Source organism: Lygodium microphyllum, chromosome 1, assembly GCF_053477565.2.
Source record: "Lygodium microphyllum isolate KBCC chromosome 1, Lygodium_microphyllum_v1.1.10, whole genome shotgun sequence".
Taxonomy (NCBI): domain Eukaryota; kingdom Viridiplantae; phylum Streptophyta; class Polypodiopsida; order Schizaeales; family Lygodiaceae; genus Lygodium; species Lygodium microphyllum.
The window spans coordinates 148110106-148132011 of record NC_141135.1 but is presented as its reverse complement, the minus strand read 5'-3'; the positions used below and the strand labels follow the sequence as shown (position 1 = coordinate 148132011).

Genomic DNA, 21906 nt, shown 5'->3' with positions numbered 1-21906 from the left:
GTGCTTTCTTTAATCATGCTATCCTTAGTTTGCATGCCCTTTGAGGAGTGTATGCTAACAAAAGTGCCTTACATGCATGCATACCCTTGTAGGCCATGTGGTGATAGTCTTAAAGTTGCAATAGATGATAGTCATTACTACTTGTCATGTTCTCCATGGAATGTGTCCACACCTTGGTCAAAAGGATCTTCTAATCTAGTAGAAACTTGCAATGTGAGTTAGGGAGTACATGTATAATTCTCTTGCCTAGCTAATAGGGCTTTCCCACAATGAGTTTGAAATAGGACATGAAAAGGGTAGCAAAAGTTTCAAACACAACACAAAGTTTGTAAGCACCTTTCCACACCATTAAGGACAACTAGGATGACTAGTTTAACATGCGATATGTATGTGGTAACAACTAGATAGGGAAGCTAAAAAACGTTTGTGACCCCCTATTCTAGATGACAAGGGTGAAATTGTCATGCTTGTTTCATAACTTTAGCAAAATTTTTAGAAAAAAAATGAAGTTGTCTATTTAAGAGGAATTCACAATGGGAAGGGGATAGTTTTAAGACAATTGGCACTTTTGGCCTCCCAAACTCACCTTGGGAAAAGCCCTCTAATGGATATCTATTCTACTATATTATTTTAGTTGTAGGTTCGGGAAGCCTTGAACCTCCAGAGGGTCTCCCGAACCTACCTCCTTCCCAAACCTCCCCTTTTTAATTAAAACACCCTCTCTCTCACCCCTCCCCTTTTTAATTAAACACCCCTCTCTCTCTCTTTTGATTACATCAAACTTCTATTTAAATCAAAAGTTTCTCTCTCTCTCTCTCTCTCAATTAGATTAAACTTTTAAATTTGAACTTCCCTCTTTTTTTTTCTCTTTTTTCTCTTTTACTTGAATAATTTTAAAAGCTTTTTAAACAATTTCTTCCCCTTTTCTCTAAATATTTAGAGAGAGTGGGAAAGGGAGAGAGAAGAACAAGAAGAAGGGGAGAGAGAGGGGGAAAGAGAGAGAAAAATATAGAGAGAAAAGATAACATTTAAAAGAGAGAGAGAAAAATATAGAGAGAAAAGATAACATTTAAAAGAGAGAGAGAAAAGAATGAGAGAGAGAGAGAGAGAGAGAGAGGAAAAGGAAGAGAGAATATAAACACAAAGAGAGATTTATAGAGAGATGAAAGATAAAATTTAAAAGAGAGAGAGAGAGAGAGAAAATAAATTTTAAAGAGAGGATGAAGAGAGAGAGAGAAAAGAAGAAGAAAAAAAGGAAAAAAGAGGAGAGGGAGAGAGAAGGAAAAGAGAGGAGAGGGGGGAAAGAAAGAGAGAAGAAAATCAGGGAGAGAGGGGGGATAGAAGAACTCTTTTATCTCTCTATAAATCTCTCTTTGTGTTTATATTCTCTCTTTCTCTCTTCCTTTTCTTCTCTCTCTCTTTTCTTCTTATCTCTCTCTCTTTTAAATTTTATATTTCCTCTCTCTATATTTTTTTCTCTCTTTCCCCCCTTTCTCTCCCCTTCTTCTTATTCTTCTCTCTCCCTTCCCCCTCTCTCTAAATATTTAGTTAAAAGGGGAAGAACTTTTTTAAAAAGATTTTAAAATTATTCAATTAAAAGAGAAAAAAAACAGGGAAGTTCAAATTTAAAAGTTTAATATAACACACACACACACCACACACACACACACACAAAAACTTTTGATTTAAAAAGAAGTTTGATGTAATTAAAAAAGAGAGAGGAAGGGGTGTTTAATTAAAAAGGGGAGGGGTGAGAGAAGGAAAAGAGAGAAGAGGGGGGAAAGAAAGAGAGAGAAGAAAATCAGGGAGAGAGGGGGGATAGAAGAAAAGGAGAGAGAAAGAGAGAGAGAGAGAAGAAGAAGAAGAAAGAGGAAAAGAGAAAAGAGAAGTCTTTTTAAAATTAGACTTTTTTTGACATAGTTTTTGAATTTATATATATAATTTGAGAGAGAGAAAATAGGGAGAAAGAGGGGGGAAGAGAGGAAAGAGAAATAGAGAGAGAATAAAAAAATAGTGTGAGAGAGAAAAACTTCAAAAAGAGAAAAAGAGAGGAAAATAAAAATAAGTAGAGAGAAAACAAAAAACCGAGAGAGATATAGAGAGAAGAAAAGAAAATAGAGAAGATAGAGATAGGGAAGAGAGAGAGAAGAAAAAAGGAAAAAAGAGGAGAGAGAGAAGTAGGGAGAGAAGAAGAAGAGAGAGAATATGAACAAAGAGAATTATAGAGAGAAAATATAAAATTTAAGAGAGAGAAAGATTTTTTAAAAAGAGAATGAAAAGAGAAAGAGAGAGAGAAAAAGAAGAAAAAAGAGGGAGAGAAGAAGAAGAAGGAGAGAGAGGGGGAAAAAGAGAAAAGTATTTTTAAAAATTTAAACCTTTTTTGAGAGGGGAAGGGAGAGAGAGGAAATATAAAATTAGAGAGAGAGAGAGTGTGAGTGAGAGAATATAAATATAGAAAGAAAGAAAGAAAGATTTATTAACGAATCTAAAAGGCCAAAGTGGCCTATGAGACCATAACCAATACAATTGGTATTATCATCTCTCATTAGATAAAATTTACATACTTTGAGAAAGTGAGAGAGGGAAGAAAGAAGAAGAGGAGAGAGATAGAGAGAATCATAGAGAGAGAAAATAAAATTTAAAAGAGATAGAAGTGAAAAATAAAAAAAGAGGAGAGAGAAGTAAAAGAGAGGAGAGATATAGAGAGAATCATAGAGGGAGAAAATAAAATTTAAAAGAGAGAAGTGAAAAATGAAAAAAGAGGAGAAATAAGTAAAAGAGAGGAGAGAGAAGAAAAGTGAGGTGGAGAAAATGAGCGAGAGAGAGAAAAACAAGAGAGAGAATATGAATAGAGAGAGAATTGTAGAGAGAGGAAAGACAAATTTGAACTTTAAAAGAGAAAAGAAAAAAAATTAAGTGAGAGGAGGAAAAAAAAGAGTAGAGGGAGAGAGAAGGAAAAGAGAGGAGAGAGGGTGGAGAACAAAAGGGGAAGAGAGAGAAAGAGGGAGAGAGAAGAAAAGCGAGGAAAGGAGGGGAGAGAGAAAGAGAATCAGGAGATGAAAGAAAATAAACTAAAATAAAAAAAGAAAAATAGGAGAGAGAAAGAGGAGAAATAGAATGCTTTGTACTTTGTTCGCTTTGCACGGAAAATGCTAGCTATTGTTGGGAAATGGAAGCATTTACCTTCGAAATTTGAATTTTTGAGCCAAACCTGCAGGAGGTCGACTCGTTTTCGGTCAACTAAAGTTTTTACAAGTTGCGAGTCAAACTCCACCTACAGGCTGTACAGCGGGCCCTTATCCACAACAATAGTAGGCATTAGCGACGAATTCCCAAAAGGATGAGTCGGAATGACCATCTCGATCGAAGCTTTTTTCTGTCTCTCTCTCTCTCTCTCTCTGTGTATCTGTGTTCCTCGCCTAAGAGCACGTCTTCGAAGGTTAGAGCTGCGGAAGATAGAGGGCCAAGGAAGTTTAGGTGTCAAATTTGGTTTAGATCGAGAAGCATGAAAGCACGCGGATGAAGCGGAGCCAGATGTAAAAAACAATGCTGGTGGCCTGGCTCTCCCTCCTCACTCCAAGGTCGTTCTGTTTATCTTAAGACCACCCGATCCCTCTCTGTGCGCCTTCCGGCCTTCCCTTGTGTAAAGCCAGCCTCTCTATTCCTTTGTCCTCTCTTCTTGGATGGGTAACGCCAGCGTGAAAGACGGTTTTGCTGTAGCAGATCACGGATTAAGCGAACACAGGGCCCCACAACAAGCCTTTCCTGGTCCACCCTCTTCATCGGATACTCGTTACCAGCAACAGCACCAGATCTCTTCAGCTTTATCTCTCGATGGCTCTGCGATGGCGTTAAATCCTCCTCCTCACTTGGTAGGTATCTCGAGCTCGATTGAGCATATCACAATAATACATTTCTCCTGTGTGATTGCATCGCATCACAATAATACATTTGTCCTGTGTAATTACATCGTATCTTAGCCAAGTTTTTTAATGTGCTGAAAGAAGAAATAAAACTTGCAACATGCCCAGATTTGGTGAGGCTCAGAAACGCACACCAACAAGAATTGTATTTTCATTATATGTGCATGTTCCGTGCACTTTACTTATTTTGTTTGTGAAGCAGGGAGCTAATACATCTGCTGCGTTCATGAGTACTTATCACATGCCACACCTGAGCTTCAGATTTCTCAAGAATTCCTTAATCCTGGAAATATCAGACATTACCGGTGTTTTTCTTTCTTGTTTCTTGGTTGGAATTGTCTAGGCTTGACTATCCAAAAATACTTGCAGCTCATAAAGAAGCTGTAGGATCAGAAATACTTCAAGCAACATCTCGAGGACAAAACAAATTTCAAGAGAAAGGGATATAATAAACGTTGTGTATATCAATTGTTACCAAGATATATTGGCTCAATGATTCCAAATTAATTTGATGCTCATGTACTTTGAAAGGTGATTTGTATTATTAAAGTGTTTCAAATTATGATTAAATGTTCATCTTTCTATTAAAGGGTGGCCAATGGCTAGAATGCCCTATAATTATACGTGGGTCGTCATTAAGAGATGGCCAAGAGAAATTAAAAGTTTAGTTAGATGGTCAGATTGACTAGAAAACTCAGATGACTAAGACTTTTAGACTCAGATAGTCATATTGATTGAGAGCATAGTAAGCAAGGCTAAATTGAGCCATAATAACGCTAGTAGATCTTTGATTGATAAATATTGGTAGTCTAATTTAGCCTCGCTTAACATTCTCTCTCAAGCCTAGAAGGGATCCTAAGAGAAGATGGCATGAAAGCAAGATGGTAACAAAGCAATGATCTTGATTTGTGTTTTTCAACAAGATGCTCTAGGACATCAAGTTTAGTATCCTTCTTCAGTGTTTGGCCCTTGGTTACTGCGCTTTTATCACCCTCAGCTCTAGTCTACTTAAGCGACATCACTCTTCATGGTTTTACTCACTCAAGATTTATACATGAAATATTATATTCTCCGACACTCTCCCCCTCCTATGAGAGTGACTGGTTGGTTAGACACTCATCTCTCTCTTTTTAAAATTTCCGATTCTCCTCTGAGTTTGTTGTGTTTTAGTCGTATATGTACACTCGAGTATTTTCTTTGCAAACTCTAGCATATCTTTACAACATCTGCACACGTCACTATGCACTGAGTGCAATTTATGGGATGCACTAACAATGCCATCATTGGGAAATAAGAACTTATGCATTTTCTCAACAAGCAACCCTCACAAACATGTATAGAAAGTGCATTTTTGAAAGATCTACCACCATATTCAGTGAATTTGTATCCAAGTCAACAAGCTACCATGATTTAGATACACCAATCTCTGATGCCAAAGGTGAGTATCAACAATACCTAAATTAACTATCATCTAGCTATGAGAGTGTGCAATGGAAGAGAAACACAAACATAGAGAGAAGTAGAAAGAAATGTTAGAAAAAATGGGAGACACCTTGGAAAAATCCTAGATGGCAATGACAATGTTGGACATGCGTAGGTAGACTATGGAAAACAATAATTAGCCTAGGAATGCACACAAGAAGCCGACAAATTAATAAAATACACCTAAATTGCCAGAGCTCCTATGTCTCCATTAGACTCTAACAGGAGCTCACAACCAAGAGATGATAGGTTGACATGACTAACACAAGTAGGCTAACATCCCCTCTCAGATCTTGGGAGTGTCTCTTGTAGACCCAACAACCTTATGTGATGAAACATAGAAGCCTTGGGTAAAAGCTTCATGAAGAGATTAGCTGTATTGTTCTTTATGGGACGGTAGGCCACTGCCACTACCGCCAACTCGGAATCCACGATCCACTCTCGAACATTGAACCTCAATGTGCTTCGTGTGAGTATAAAATACAAGGTTCTTGACCAGAGTTAGAGTACTTTGGTTGTCACATGCAGCTTCGTAGGACCTAGTTGAAGAAAGCCAAGCTCTACCAACGTGCAATGAAGCTAAACTGCCTCCATAGCTATAGAACATAAGGTATAATACTCTGCCTCTTTAGAAGAAAGGGCCATAATGGGCTCTTTCTTGTTGCTTCACGAGATAACTTTGGATCCAAGGGAGAAGGCATAACTGTAATGAACCTTCATGAATCCACATCGCCTATCCAGTCAGAATCACTCCAATCAAAGAGAGTAACCTTCTCTTCATACAAGATCCTGTAAGATCGAGTTCCTTGTAAATAACAAAGAATGTGCAAGGCCGTGCTCCAATGCTCCTAAGTGGGAGTCTTCATGAAAAAAGACAACAGAGCCACAAGAAAAAAAATATCCGGCCAAGTATGAATGAGCCAAATATAAGAGAGCCAATAAGATACTTGTAATGGGTGGCATTTGTAAGGGGAAATCCGGTTGCTAAAAGCTTGGACTTTGGGTCCATGGGGGATGAAATAGGCGGACAATCGACCATACCAAACTCTGAGAGAAGCTAAAAAAAGTACTTGGATTGCGAAACAAAAATGCCTTGTGCCATCTGATAAATCTTTAATCCAAGGAATAAGTGGAGAATCTCGAGATCCGTCATATCAAAATCTTGTCGTGAAATCTTCGGAGTACAATCAACCTCTTGGGTATGGCTTCGTGTAATGATAAGATCATCCACATACAAGAGGAAAACATACTTGTCACCCTCAACTTGGAAGTAGGTTGGGGTCATGAGCACATCGCTGAAAGTCACTTTGAAGAATGAAGTGATCAATCCTTTGGTACAAAGCTTTAGGTGCTTGCTTTAGGCCATAGAGAGCCTTCTACAATCTGTAGACATGGTCCTCCTTCCCCCTACATAAGAAAACCAGGAGGCTGAGAAACATAAATCTCCTCCTCAAGGACACTTTTCAAGAAGGTAGAGACGTCCATCTGATAAATAGACCAGCGGTGGTGGGCTGTAAGAGCGAAAATAGCTTGAATAGTAGACATCCGAGCCGTAGGTGCAAAAGTCTCAAAATAGTCTAACCTTGCCCTTTGAGTAAAACCCTTGGTAACAAGCCTAGCTTTGTGCTTGTCCAAGGAACCATTTGCAAGGTACTTGGTTTTGTAGACCTACTTCACACTTATCACCTATAACTTTGGGGGGCACAAAATCAACTTCCAAGTCTGATTATGCTTAATGGCGTTGGGCCTGTATGCGAGTTGATCTGCATAGACTTGTAGAAAAAGCAGAAAAGTGGAAAACACTTGAATCTTGCATGATCTATTGGTACCAATGAGAAATCTAAATAGACTCATCTGGCTACGAGAGAGATAATCTAGTCTCTGGTACTTGCAATGCACTTGTCTAAAGTAGGGAGTCCCCCTTACTAAGGGAAGGTAGATCCTCCTCTTCTGAGAAAGGCTTCTCCTTTGATGGGTGTGAGCATTCCTAGAAGACTCCGAAGGGGAGGCAAAAGTGGTGGAAGAATGTGACGAAGTGGAAGAAGTTGTCGCATCCGTCAGAGGTGGTAGGGAAGCCAGAGGAGAGGATGGAGATGGAGGAGGGAAAGTAGCCGAAGATGAAGAAGGGATGTAAAGAGGCAACCTGGAAGGCAAAGGTGGAAGTGAGGGTGGGGGAGGGCCAGTTGAGGACGAAGAATCACCTATAATAGAATCATCAATAGGATCCTCAGAGGCTAAAGCCTCATCGAAGATCACATCCCTGCTCACCTCAACCTTTTGTGTCTTCAGATCATAGAACCGATAGTCCTTCATGGTAGTGTTGTAGCCCATGAAGATAAGCTTCCTTGACTTCGAGTCAAGCTTCGTCTTTCTCTTCTTCTTGTCCACACGGATAAATGTATCATATCCAAAGATGGGAAAATGAGACATGGAAGACTTTTGACCAAAGAAAGCCTCATAAGAAGTCACGTCTTATAATGCAGAAGTTGGAGAGCGATTGTGGATGTGAATCACAGTAGCCACCACCTCACCCCAAAGGATATGAGGAAAACCCCAATCGTAGTAGCTGCTGCCTCACCCCAAAGGGTATGGTCCGATTTGTGCACTCCACCACACCATTCTCCAAAGGTGTATTTGGATGGGTATACCCCACCCGAATGCTGTGTTGCCCGCAAAACTGAGAAAACATGTTAGAAGTAACGTCGCCACCATGATCTACTCATACACCACGAACTTTGGAAGTAGTCTCAGTTTCCACAAACACCTTCCACTTGCAGAAACGGGAGTACGCCTCGCTCTTGTACTCTAGAAAATAAGTCCACACATAATGATTGAAGTCATCTATAATCAACATCAAATACTTGGTCTTTCCAAGGGAGACCGTGCCCATAGGTCCCCAAAGGTTAGTGTGAACCAACTCAAGCAAGGTAGAAGCTCTTCTAGTGGCAATCTGGGGATGTGGCTGCCTACATTGCTTGCCCCTTAAACAACTAGGGCACAAAGTGTGAATAGGAGGAAAATTAGGAAGTCTCTTCACCATCTTTTTCTGAGAAGGCTGTCTAATGGCATCAAAGCGAAGATGACCATAACAAGCAAGCCAAAGCAGCCTAAGCTCATGGAAAGACTTCGCAGCTAAGGCTATGAGCGTGTAAAGCTGACCCTCGTGGGAGCTTGTCCAAAGAACAATACCTGTAGAAGCATTCTCCATTGCCACTATATCTTGTGTAGAGATCACATAGGTATCAAGCCATGTAAGACCATGAAACATACAAGAGATTAAAACCTAAATCCAGTACATAGAGAACTTTGGCCGAAGAAGATTACCTGTCGAGCAATAAAGGAATAGTCCCTACTCCTCAAACGAGAATTGTAGAGTTGTCACCAATGGTGACTGTGCCCCTTTGGTACTCAGGTCCTGAAGTCAATCTTGTCTATAGGTTATGTGAGAAGAGGCCCCATTGCCAATGAGCCAAGGCTTCTTTTGAGTGGAAATGCACAAAAATAGACTTTGTCATTGTCAGGGCAGCCTTCGAATCCTTCTCCTTAGGCTTCAAGTGGGGGTACTTTTGCCAACACTTCTCCTCAGGATGAGTGCCCTTTTTACAGTGCGAGCACTGGGCTTCTTCTCCTTCTTCTCTTTCTTCTTGTTCTCCCGCTTCTTGTCCTTGGCCTATGGCTTTTTCTTATTTCCTACACTTGTACTTGTAGTAAATGCCTTGCTGGAGCCAGAATTATGGGTCCCAACCTCTCTGAGTCACTGGTCATGCTTCACGACAAGTGGTGAAAGATCCTTCCATAAGAGCGTCTCGTGGGTTCTTGATGTGATAAGGCTGGTGTAGAAGACATTGAACCAAGGAGATGGCAGCTGAGTCAAAAGGATAATAGTCATGTCTTTAGAGAATATCATACGACCAAGAGAAGCAAGCTTACCTCTCATGTTCTCCATCTTCATGATGTGCTCCTTCATAGAGGAGGAATCATCAAGACTGAGCAATCGCAACTTCTTTTCCAGGGAATTTTTGTGGGCAAATGTCTTATGTTGATAAAAGACACAAGCTTCTTTCACATTTCCATCACGGTCTTCGACCTGCAAACTTGCGCAAGGATAGAATCCTGCAAACTCATAAAGAGAAAGGATTAGGCTCGAGAGTTGAGTTGATTCCACAAAGCTGCACGGTCTATAGAAGTTCCATCTGCGGGATTCTCCTTAGGATAGGGGATGGTGTAACCAGCCTTTTTCCTCGGATAGGGTGATAAATAACTTGATTAAGCACTATTTACAGCAATTAACAAATTCACAAAGCTGAAATGCACACTTCACCATATAATCTTGGACATTGGGCACCCTATTGGCCCCAAAACTAGCATCCCTTTCAGTATTTATTTAACTTAATTGGAGAAGAAGTTGACGTACAATGGGATTCTCTCAATCCCTTTCAGTATTCCATCTTCCCTTGCCATTTAAAATGACTAGCAAGTCTTCAATCTGATTTGCCCCTTGATTCGAGCAGTCAATTGGCCTTCACCTGCTTTGATGAAGATGGAAAATGCTCCAAATTCAATGATTTGCTGGTCCCTCCACTTGCATAGGCTAAAATTTACTTCAGCCCTATTGAATCCAAGTCTTAGAGCTTCCAATTTTTGGCACGCTTCCTGAGGCTATTGCTAAACCCTAATTTCTACTGCAGATTAGGGTTTACGCAAAGAAATCTGAAATTTCTCAACCTCTGGTGATCTCAATGTTGCACTCTTTGGAGCAAGGCTATAGAAAGGATAGGAGATGAGAGAGAATGCTGAGGAGAGAGTAAATTCAGATTTTCTTCTCAAAGAACTGAAGAAAATCTGTCATTTATTATTGCTGCCTTGTCTCCACAACTTGTAGATGCAAAGAACTGAAAAAAATCAGTCATTTAGTGCTGTTGCCCTATCTCAACAGCTTGTACATGCTGTCTCCTACTGTTGATTGGTCTTCTCTTGCCCTTGGCTGCCTTAGAAGGTCCTCCAATGGCTGCAAATCAGGCCAGCAACATCTCCTTCCTCTCTCTTGCAGGCTGAATACACTAAAAATGCCTCTCTCCAATCTTTAAAGACATTTTTTAGTCTTACATATTGTCCAAACTTTGAGGCATGATGTAGAACAATTTGTTAAGACATGCATCGAATGCCAGAAGGTAAAGTACGATAGGCAAAAGATGTTGGGTTTGTTTCACCCCTTGCCTATTTCAGATAGGCCTTGGCAGAGCATTGCAATGGACTTTATTTTTGAGCTTACTAAGACACCTACAGGGAATGATGGGATATGGACTATCCTTTGCAGGTTTAACAAACAAGCCTATTTCATTTCAATGAGGAAGAAAATAAAGGCTGATCATATGGCATGATTGTTTTTGTAGTACATCTTTAAGTATCATGGTATGCTGCCAGAGTTGATCGTTAGTGATTGAGACCCCTAGATGACTAGTTTATTTTGGAAGGGGTTATTTGAGAATATAGGTACCACACTGAAATTCTCATCATCCTTCCATCCCCACAGTTAGATGATCAATCTGAGGAAGCAAATTCCACAGTATTAGATCTTTTGAGGTGCTATGTTTCAGACCACAAGACACAGTGGGAGTACTATTCGCCCTTGGTTTAGTTTGCTTACAACAACATAGTGCATAGTTCTATGGACAAAGCTCCATTTGAGGTGGTTGAGGTTAGCAAGAAGGTACCACCTATTTTGCAAACTAAGGATAAGATCTTTAAGGTTGATCATTATATGGAAAACTTGGATGTAGCCTATGCAACGATAAAATATGCACTTCGGAGATCACAAGAAAAGCAAAAGAGGGTAGTTGATCACCACATACGTGCTTTGTAGTTTGTGGAGGGTGACTATGTATTGATGCGTTTTGAAAATGCAAGGCTGAAAAAGATGAAAGAAAGAGAAAGATTGTATCGGAAGTTGAGTATGAGATACTATGGGCTCTTCCAAGTCTTGGAGAAGATCAACAATGTGGCATATTGTTGGAAGTTACCTCCACATTGGCAGATACACGATGCCTTTCATGTCAGTTTGTTGAGGCCTTTTGATGATGATGTGCCAAAGGATATGTCTGTTGAAATTCAACCTAAGTTTGAGGAGTTGGATGAGATTTTGGTACCGGAGCAAATTTTGGCACATAAGGAAAGAAAGTTCAAAGGTAAAGTTTCCAGGAGATACTTGGTGAAATTTCAGAATTATTCACCAATGAATGGAACAGGATGACTTGGTAGACCATCCTAAGTTGTCGTAGCTTTACCTAGATGCCTTTTAGTTAGAGCTGACTTTAGTTTGGACTCAATCAGGTTCAGCAGAGCAGGGGTGCGGAGTATTGCTAGATGGTTAAGGGGGAGATAGCACTTTCACTCTGCCAGTTGTGGACAGCTTATATCTAGTGGATCTTGGATGTATTTAGCATGCATCCAGGGTATTGTGCTGACAATATGTTTGCTATGAGATCACTACTTAGTGTATTAGTCATTGTGAGATATATGTAGATGGGTATGAGTTTCACTTGGGTTGTGGAATTGTATTTTTCCATCAGTTTATGATCAATCTGGCACGAAATTTGCCTCAATTTTGAGACACAAATTCTGATTTGTTTCAGCTTAGTTTTTGATTAGTTTGAGAACCGTTTATGGTTACTTTTGGGATCAGTTTTGCATCAGCTTTTGCATTGATTTACTGGTTACTATTTGCAATGAGTGTGTGATCAGTTTAAGGTCACATTTGCAGCAGTTTGTGATCAGTTCTCAGATCAGCAAGTGATTAGTTTATGATCAAATTATGCTTAGTTTTCAATGGTTTACAGTTGGTTCCATTGACAACAACATGTTAGTAAATGCCATTGATAGTTTAAGCCATGGTTTATGTTGAATTGATGCTTTTCTATGGTTGATAGTCAGAACAATGGAGAAACATGAGTTATGGATGCATCCAATGTGTTTCTAGCAATAGTTTTGGACTGATTTTCAATTTTATGTTACGTATATGCTAGCTAGAAATTTTCTAGGGGACTCCTGATGTGGAGTATAATCGTGTCTCCACTCAAAAGAGTGTTTGGAAAGAAGCTTCTTCTCAGAGTCATCAAAGCTCGTGAATTGGTAAGATATCTTCGAATATTAATCACCAGATACCTTTGATAGAAAAAACAATTGTCGCCTACCACCAAGAGGTTGGGACTTGCCCAAAAACTGTTGTCCACAACATAAAGCTGTTGCCAAGGTGGAGGAAGCTATCGCCTATAGAAATATGCTGACTCTTGTAGTAGGGAGTAAATACCAGCAAAAACTCAATTTTACTTTTTTGTAAAAACACAAAAGTTGATGTTGCCTAATGTGGAAAAGTTGCTGCCTGGTCCTTGGAGATCGTTGCTTGGTTGCTTGGGAGTTAAAACAGGCAATGGACCACCTGTTCAAGCTATAGTAAACACAAGCTGAAAATCTATGTTTTGGAAATTTGGGCTCTTCTCCACGATGAAAACTTGCTCTTGTGCAAGAAATCTCCAGACTATGTCCTTACTTAGGCGATGATATGATGTGAGAGTGTGCAACGGAGGAGAAACATGAACATAGAGAAAAGCAGAAAGAGAAAGAGAGAGAGGAAGCAGAAGATGAGGGAAGAATACTGCATTGACTGAAGAAGAATGCTGATACAATGATGATAAACTAATCATCATTGTATCAGATCAGGTTGATGACAATGGTAGCACCAAGCATAGAGAGTCGGAGTGTGCACCTGCAAAGGGAAGATTGAAGATTGAAGAGTGTGTGTGTCTGTGAAGTGGGAGGTGCAGCTATAAATAGTAGGAGCACCGAAAATTTGGCTGATCTCATCCAAGAGAGGCAATAAATGCTGGCTGACCAGCTGACCAACAATAAATGTTGGTCATAGAGAAAGAAATGCTAGAAAATATAGAGAACACCCCAGAAAAATCTGAGATGGCAACATAGCATGAGGGAGTTTCAGAAATGTTGGAAATAGAAATGGAAAAAACTGAAGTTTTGGAGTTTTGGCCAAATTTTGGAAATGGAAAAATGACGTTTCACATTCTATACTAAAATAAATATAGTACTCTGTGGGCATGTAAATATATCAATGCCTACAACAACATGTACCTAAATTTCATATAAAACTTTGAGTCTTCATGTCATATGATTGAAATCATGATTCATTACACATATTACGACTCATGAGTGAAGATTGAGGAGTCAAGACTCAATGGTTGAAACTTAAGATAGCTTAACGCAATTAAGATCAGTGAGGATTGACATCAAGAATGGTGGAGATTGATATCAAGAACAATGGAATAAGAATCAAGATATAATAAGTGAAATCAAGATACAATGATACATGTAACTATGTCATGTGAATAATCTATCAAAACTCCAAGCAGTACTAGTCTCTAAACTCTAGTAACTACTGAGTAATAAGTATCAACATCAATGAACAATTAGCAACTATAGTTTGGACTCTGCAATGCTAAATTGACTCCTGTATATCACGAGTCGTGACTCATTCAGACTCTAAGGATTTGTGCACCATCTCCTTGTTCGACTCCAAGGACCCTGATCGAGAAGTTGATGAAGCAGCCTTAGCCTCAGTCTTAGACTTTAGCTCTGACTCTACTCGTGATACACGACCATGTATGGCCCTTGCTCTAACCCTCCTCTGTGCAAGAGTCTCATGCACCGGTGCTGATAGCTCCTCATAGAGCATGGAGGTAGATATCTCACTCCTGTGGTATCTATGAAATGCCACATACCTTCTCTATATCAATCTTGTCAACATTCATATGTAAAGGTAAACAAGACAAAGATATATCATATGAGAGAAGATTTAACATTTTCAATGTTTATACATATTACAATTTACAATCCAACTTCCAAGCAATGTCAAGTGTCAAGGTTAAAAAGTTAATTATATATAATTAATCATTATCAATTTACCTGTGAAGGCTGAGGGGATAGAGTGGTCCTCTCAAGAAGCTAGTGATTGCAATGGCAAAACATTAGACGCTCCAGTTGGGGAGTTGTAAGCTTGTTTCTCTTTTTGGTGTGGAAGAGGGCCCATGTGCTCCAGTCCTCTCAGTAGGCCCTAAACTACAATCTTGCGAGGTGATCCGAATGACAATGTGTTTCTATTCAAATTTAAGAGATTGAGGTTAAGTAATTTGCAATTGCTAATATGCAAGGCGCAAAATCAACATTGTTGGGTTTTCAGTCATGCCTACGCTCGCAGAGGAGGATCGGTGATCAATAGGACACTGGGGTACTTTCTACTCTTAGTACGAGAGGTTTTTTTCCCTAGACTTATTGTCTTCTTTCATATGTGCTTGTGTCACACACTTACGAGCACTTATCGTGTTCGGGTGTGAACACCCCCTACAACCCTAAGGTTTAAGGGTCATACTTTGTACTTTTAGATTATTCTTTCAGTCTATTGCATTGGGTGTCGTGCTTTACTCTCCACATTGTCTACTGCACTCTAAGCTAAGCTTTGATCCTCTCTCCATCTCACATTTGGTATCAGAGTTGAGGCTCTGCTCAGTTCAGCTCGCGTTCAACCTCCAAGAGTCCCCGCTCAGTACACCAGATCTGCCCCATGTCCACTGTCAGCTCTGGAGCAGCCCTGCTTCCGCTCAGTCAACCAACGCCACTTCAAAAGGAGACACCTTGCCCCTATGCCCTGCACAGCACTGCCCTGGGTTAGCTTTGCCAGCTGAGACGACCTGGGCCATGCCACCTTTGGTCACGTCCGCCCCTGACCAACGACCTAGGCCACACCGCCTCTGGTCCACCTGTCCCTAATAAACTCCCAGCGCGCCTGTGCCCAGCTGCCCACCAGCTTGCTTGGAAGCGCCGCCAGTCAACTTTTGAGCTTGCTTGACACGGTGACTAAATAGAATCCGCGCGTACGAGCTGTTCTGATACCAAATGTTGGAAAATGGCAGCCAACTATGGGGAGAGAGAGAAGAGACAATGATAGCAAGAGAGTGAGCTGAAGCAAAAAGATAAGAGTGTACTTACTAGAATGAAAGATAGAGTGAAGGTACAACTTCGGTTTAAGTTGAGCGCCTTCCGTTCTCTTCCAGTCCGACTCCTGTAGCACCGCCCATGCTCTGCCCTGCACCGCTACGCCCTTGTGCTTGCCCACTTGCAGCGTTGCCTGCATCTGTACCTGCGCTTGTGACCACCAGCTTGACTGGTCGACTGATTTTAGAGGTATTTTTTAAATACTTACTTTTTACTCCAGATTCATCCCTTGAAAAGGGGCTTTTGCCCAATAGGTATAGCGGTCTGGTGGATACGTGTCTGGGACATGATTGATGCAAAAATTTCTTAGCAAATAAGTCAATAATTTTGGGGCTTTTGGGTTTTGTGAAGACATTGGTACATGCAGAGCAGTAGCAGTCTAAAATAGATTATTTTTGTGAATTTTGGAGCAAAAAGTTTTAGGGGCGTTTGTTTCTACAGTGTTGCTGAGCATTGAATGCACCTTGAGTAACGTGCATTACAGACAGTTTTGACAGTGTACCTCAGCGTACTAATTACAGCAAGCTATTTGTTGAAACTTCTGGAAATTTTGGAGATTTCCAGGTTATTCCAGTTTGGACATTGCTCTTTTTTTGCCTTCTTTTGGTATAGATTATCACGGCAAATCAAGGAGGAGATGTATTTACCTATGTATCCAAAGAGGATAGATTGGATGGTAACAATTATTCACTTTGGTCCTTCATAATGAAGAATGTGCTTGCTGCGAAAAATCTTTGGGACTATGTCAGTGGAGAAGAAGTTAGGCAAGGAGATGTGGCTCCTGCTACTACTCCTCCAAGAGGACGTGGACAACGAGCACCTCAGCATGTTCAGCCTGATCCACTTCAGCCACTTTCCCAAAGATCAACAACTCAAAAAGCATGGGATACACGGGATGCATAGGCTTTGCTGCTGATTGCATTGGCAGTTCAACGGTCCATTATCCCTCACATTCATTCTGTAGCTTCTTTACGAGAAGCTTGGCTAACTTTGGAGCAGATGTTTGTTGGTAAGAATGAGACTCGCATCTCTTTCTTAAAGAAAGAGCTTGAGACATTGAAGATGGATGAGGGTGATTCTATGCAGGATCACTTGAATAAAATTCAAGACTTACATGAGCAACTTATGAATGTCGATGAGTACTATTCAGATGCACCGTTGATATCTACTACATTGAACTCATTACCTCCTTCGTACTTGGCTTTTCACACTGCCCTAAACCTCACAATGAGGATCGCTCCACATCCTATTTCCTTTCTTTAGTTAGTCAGTTTGCTTCTAGAGGAGGAGCAAACAAGAAGAAATAGTGGTGTGGATGTCATAGCCTCTAAGCAGGCTTTTATGGTTTGACAGAAGGGCAAAGGCAACCAAGTAAAGAATGCCTCGCAGAGCTTTGGGACTTCAGGCACCTCACAGGAAAGTAAAAACCAAGGGGGTACGCAAGCCAAAATAGGCAAATGCCATTATTGCAAGAAGCCAAGCCACTACATCACTAAGTGTAGAAAGCGCATCGCTAAGGAGGAGTCAGGAATGTCTATTTCTGATGCTCCTTCCACTGCTATTGAATCCGTGTCCTTTGTTGCAGACAGGGATATTGCTTTTACACATGCAGTTATGATACTTCTTGCGCTTTATCGAGCATTTAGCTCTACTAAGGATGCAGATACTTGGTTTTTTGACAGTGGTGCTTCTAGGAACATCACATCTCGCAGAGATTTATTTGCTTATGTTGGTGAAGCTCCAGTTGGCAAGTCTGTACAGTGTGCCAAGAATGCATCAGACCCTGTTAGAGGTATTGGGAAGATTGTGCTCACAGCCATTGATGGCTCTATTTTCCGCTTATAGGATGCTTTGTTTGTGCCAGATATAAAGAAGAATCTGCTCTCTATTTCTTCTTTGGCACGTTGTGGATTGCAGGTCACATTTGATGATGACAGATACATGGTGAGAGACAAAGAACACATGACTTTGGTCTTAACTGAAACTTTATGTCATGGGTTATATGAGTTGGATGCTCTTTTAGTTGATTAGTCAACATACTTGGCATCCATTCTTACTCCTGCTATGATATAGGCAGAGTTATGGCATGCTGTGATGGGGCATGTGAACTTTGGTAGCTTGATGCTCTTACAGCATACATAGATGCTAGATGGATTACCTCTTCTGGAGAGACCTCTTGAGCACTTATGCGAAGGATGTATTTTGGAAAAAATGCATTGGTTTTCGTTTCCCCATAATATTGCTTTTAGAGCCACAGCTAGGTCACAGTTAGTGCATTCAGATGTATGTGAGCCTATGCAGACAAAGTCATTGGGAGGATGTTACTATTTTGTGACTTTTATTGATGACTTAACTCGATTTTGCTGGGTTTATTCTTTAGTAAAAAAGTCAAAAGTGTATGATGCATTCTTTGCTTTTGTTGTACTTGTTGAAAACCAATTTGGTTGTCAAATAAAGACTCTCCGTTCTGACCGAGGGGGGGATATATGTCCTCTATGCTGAATTCTTTTTTGAAGCAAAAGGGCATTGTTCACTAGTTCACCACTGCTTATAATCCACAACAGAATGGGGTTGCAGACAGGAAGAATTGGTCACTCACGGAGATGGCTAGATGAATGCTGAAAGCAAAGAGCTTGCCACACAGTTTTTGGATGGAAGCCATTATGTGTGCTTGCCATGTTTTGAATAGATGCCCCACCAGAGCATTAAAGAAAATTACACCTTTTGATGCTTGGAACAGCCGGAAACCTTTTGTTGGACACTTTCGTACTTTTGGGTGTCTTGCATATGTACACATTCCCCAGGTACTCAGAAAAAAGTTGGATAACAAGGCTGTCAAATGCATTTTTGTGGGATATAGTAGTGAGAGCAAAGGCTACAGATTCTATGATCCTGTCTCTAAAAAGTTGTTTGTTAGTAGGCATGTACTCTTTGATGAAAAATTAGAATTATCCCTTGCTGGTTTAGACACATATCAGACTGCCCATGATGTATTTGAAGGACTGCTGCCCATTTCATTTGGTGATTCCGTTGGAGTTTCAGTAAGTGAACTTAATGTTCAGCCAGCTGGTCCATTGGAAAATGCAGAAAATCAGCCATTGGCGGATCTGAATATTCAGCAAAGTGCTGAAATTGAAATTCAGCAAGAGCTTGTGCACAGTCAAGAGGCAAGATAAATGCCTAGATGGTATTTTCAGACTATGAAAGATAGTCATCTGGATGCACCCATGGCTGGTCATACTAGAAGGCAAGCTCGTATGCATGATACTGCACATACCATGGAATTTGTTATAGCACAAGCACAATTGATGATGAGGAGCCTGAATGTTTTGAGGATGCAGAACAAAGTGTGCATTGGATGGCAGCAATGCAAGCTGAATTGAATTCTATCACTAAAAATCAAACATGGGAGTTAGTGTCTTTGCCCTTTGGGAAGAAAGCCATTGGAAACAAATGGGTCTACAAGCTGAAACGGAATGCAGATGGATCCATTGACAAATATAAGGCAAGGCTTGTAGCTAAAGGCTATGCACAGAATCCTAGATGACGACCATCAGGTCTATGGTTGCTTTGGCTGCCCATTATGGACTATGCATCAGTTGGATATTAAAACTTCATTTTTACATGGGGAACCTCATGAGGAAATATATGTATAGCAGCTCATTGGTTTTGTAGTTGAGGATCTGAACATTTGGTTTGCAAGTTGAAAAAGGCTTTATATGGTTTGAAACAAGCTCCTAGATGTTGGTAAGCAAAGATAGATGCTTTTTTACTCAGCCAAGGGTTTATGAACAGCTCATTTGAGTCTACCCTTTACGTATGTAAAGAAGGGGGATCCATGCTGATCATTTGTTTATATGTTGATGATCCTTTGCTTACAGGGACACATGTTGATCGGATTTCAGCATTCAAACAAAATTTGCAGCAAACTTTTGAGATGTCAGACTTGGGGTTTTTGCATTATTACTTGGGCATTTAGTTCATACATGATGCTAGAGGCATTGGATTATTATAGTCAAGATACATTGGTAAACTTCTTGAGAAGTTTGGCTTACAGGATTGCAAGCCAGTCTGTACACGAATGGAACCTAGACTAAAGCTGTCATTACATGATGACAGTGATTTGTTTGATATACACACATATGCTCCAGTAGTTGGATGTCTTACTTACCTATGCAACACTAGGCCGGACATACAGTTTGCAGTTTCAGCCCTAAGTAGATATATGCATCAGCTACGCATGTCACATTGGCAGGGTGTTAAGCGTGTCTGTCATTACTTGCAGGGTACTAGATCTCTTGGATTGCTTTATGCCAAGGAGGATCCACTGCAGTTATATGCTTATAGTGATTCTTATTAGGGTGGTGATTATGATTCATGTCAGTTCACTAGTGGCAATTGTTTTTTTCTTGGCTGATCTTGTATATATGGGCTTAGCAAGAAACAATCCATTGTTGCCACATCGTCATGTAAAGCTAAATACAAGGCAGCTTTCACTACCACAATTGAATGCCTATGGATTAGATGCTTGCTAGCTGATCTGGATGTATATGTTACGGAGCCTACTCCTTTGTTCACTGACAGCCAGAATGCCATTGCAATGGCACAGAACCCGGTGTTTCATGCACGCATGAAACACATTGAGATACATTATCACTGTCAGATAGAGGCTACATGTATGTGACATCAACCTTGTCTATTGTCCTACCACCAGTAATGTGGCAGACGTCTTCACTAAAGCTCTTCCTCGTGACAAATTTGAAGCATTTTGCAATTCTTTAAATTTGATCTCCTTTGGTGCCAGATGTTCCTTGTACTTTTAATCACTCTTCACTCTAGGGTGGCTTGTTGGGTTTTCACTCATGTCCACGCTCACAGAGGAGTGTTGGTGATTAGTAGGACACTGGGACACTTTTTACTCTCAGTACGAGAGGTTTTTTTCCCCAGACTTATTGTTTTCTTTCGTATGTGCTTATGTCACACACTTACGGGCACTTATCGTGTTCGGGTATGAATATTCCCTACAACCCTAAGGTTTAAGGGTTGTACTTTGTACTTTAAGATTACACTCTTTCAATCTATTGTATTGGGTATCGTGCTTTACTCTCCATATTTTCTACTGCACTCTGAGCTGAGCTTCGACCCTCTCTTCATCTCACAAACATTTGGGTGGGCAATAGATTTTAGAATTTGTTATCTTGGTTGCATATGCATTAGATAATCAAGATTCAAAATGTAAAAGTCACAAGTCACATACCAAAATAGGAGCACAATTGCTGTATTTCTCCCACCAAGAGATAGGCTGAAGTTGTGTCTCTCGAAGCCTAGCTGTGGGTCGAGAGAATGATTGCGGAATGCCAGCAAATCATCCTCTACTCTCCTCATTATATCTATATCATCCCTTGTGAGGCTCCTCATGTACTCCATTAAGCCCTCCTCTAACTCCTCGCTATTGTACTACTTCTCGCTGCACCAAAGGGATGCAAGATATGTGTGATAGTATGGATTGATTTATGAAACCAATTTTATCGTGCATTCCACACTGTACAAATCTCATCAATTCTTCAGAGCGAAGGATGATGGATCATAGATAAAATAAGTTAAAAACTTAGAAGTTAGAATAATAATTAATCATCAAGGAGTCATTAACACCAAATAATTACATGTGTAAAAGTTAAATAAAAATTTACTTGTCTTGGGGAAAAAAACTGTTGCGAAGCAAGGCCTCGCCAATTTTATCCATATACTCATATAGAAGGCCCAAAGTACTCCTCTCCATATTAGTGGGAGTGAGACTTTTCACCAATGCCTCTGTCTCAATCCACCAACTCTCATTTAAAATATTATGTCTAAAAGCAAGAGCGTTTGAAGACTCTCACTCACTCCATGTGATTCATTCCTAGCATGCAATGATCCATATCAAATTTGGACGGCTCAACCTCTCCGATACAATAAACATATAAGCAAATCTAGTGGTAGAGAGCTTCAATAGTTGAAGTGTGCTATTGGCTCAAAACATGCTTGTGATGGATGGTCTCTTATTCACAAATCTTACTATGCTTGTTGGCATCTTGAAAATGTCATCCACCCAAGATATTTGTCGAACATCTTTAATAAGCAAGTCAAGGCAATGGGATGCATATCCTCCTCAAGTATACGTCCCATAGACACACAATTGCTTTCATTATCTGTCACCACCTGCATCACATTTTGGACTTCTATGTCCATGATGACTTGTTGCATGTGCTTCCAAATGAAAGCTCTTGTGATGGTAAGACTTGAGACAAAGGCATCGACAACCTTAATGAACATGGTGCCTTTACATGAAGATACCAAAACATTGTAAACATTTCTTCGGTGCATATCTGACTATCCATCGCATAATATTGTGCATCCATATTTCATCCATATCTCCTTCAAGGGCTCCAATTGAGTCTCTATG

At 40.3% G+C, this 21906-nt stretch overlaps 1 protein-coding gene across 2 annotated transcripts in view; it reads left to right on the top strand.

The window, feature by feature from the left end:
• The first annotated feature begins 3319 nt into the window (after window positions 1-3319).
• The window catches only part of LOC148041798 (SNF1-related protein kinase regulatory subunit beta-2-like), a 62039-nt gene continuing 43452 nt past the window's right edge, over window positions 3320-21906 (top strand). Inside the window, exons 1-2 of one of the 2 annotated variants that reach the window (XM_087682501.1) lie at window positions 3321-3581; window positions 3724-3872. In XM_087682501.1, coding sequence (XP_087538627.1) covers window positions 3846-3872 — 27 coding nt within the window. In that variant the 5' untranslated portion in view covers window positions 3321-3581; window positions 3724-3845. Of the gene's footprint in view, window positions 3873-21906 lie in introns of both variants that reach the window. The other variant, XM_087682491.1, reaches the window with a different exon arrangement.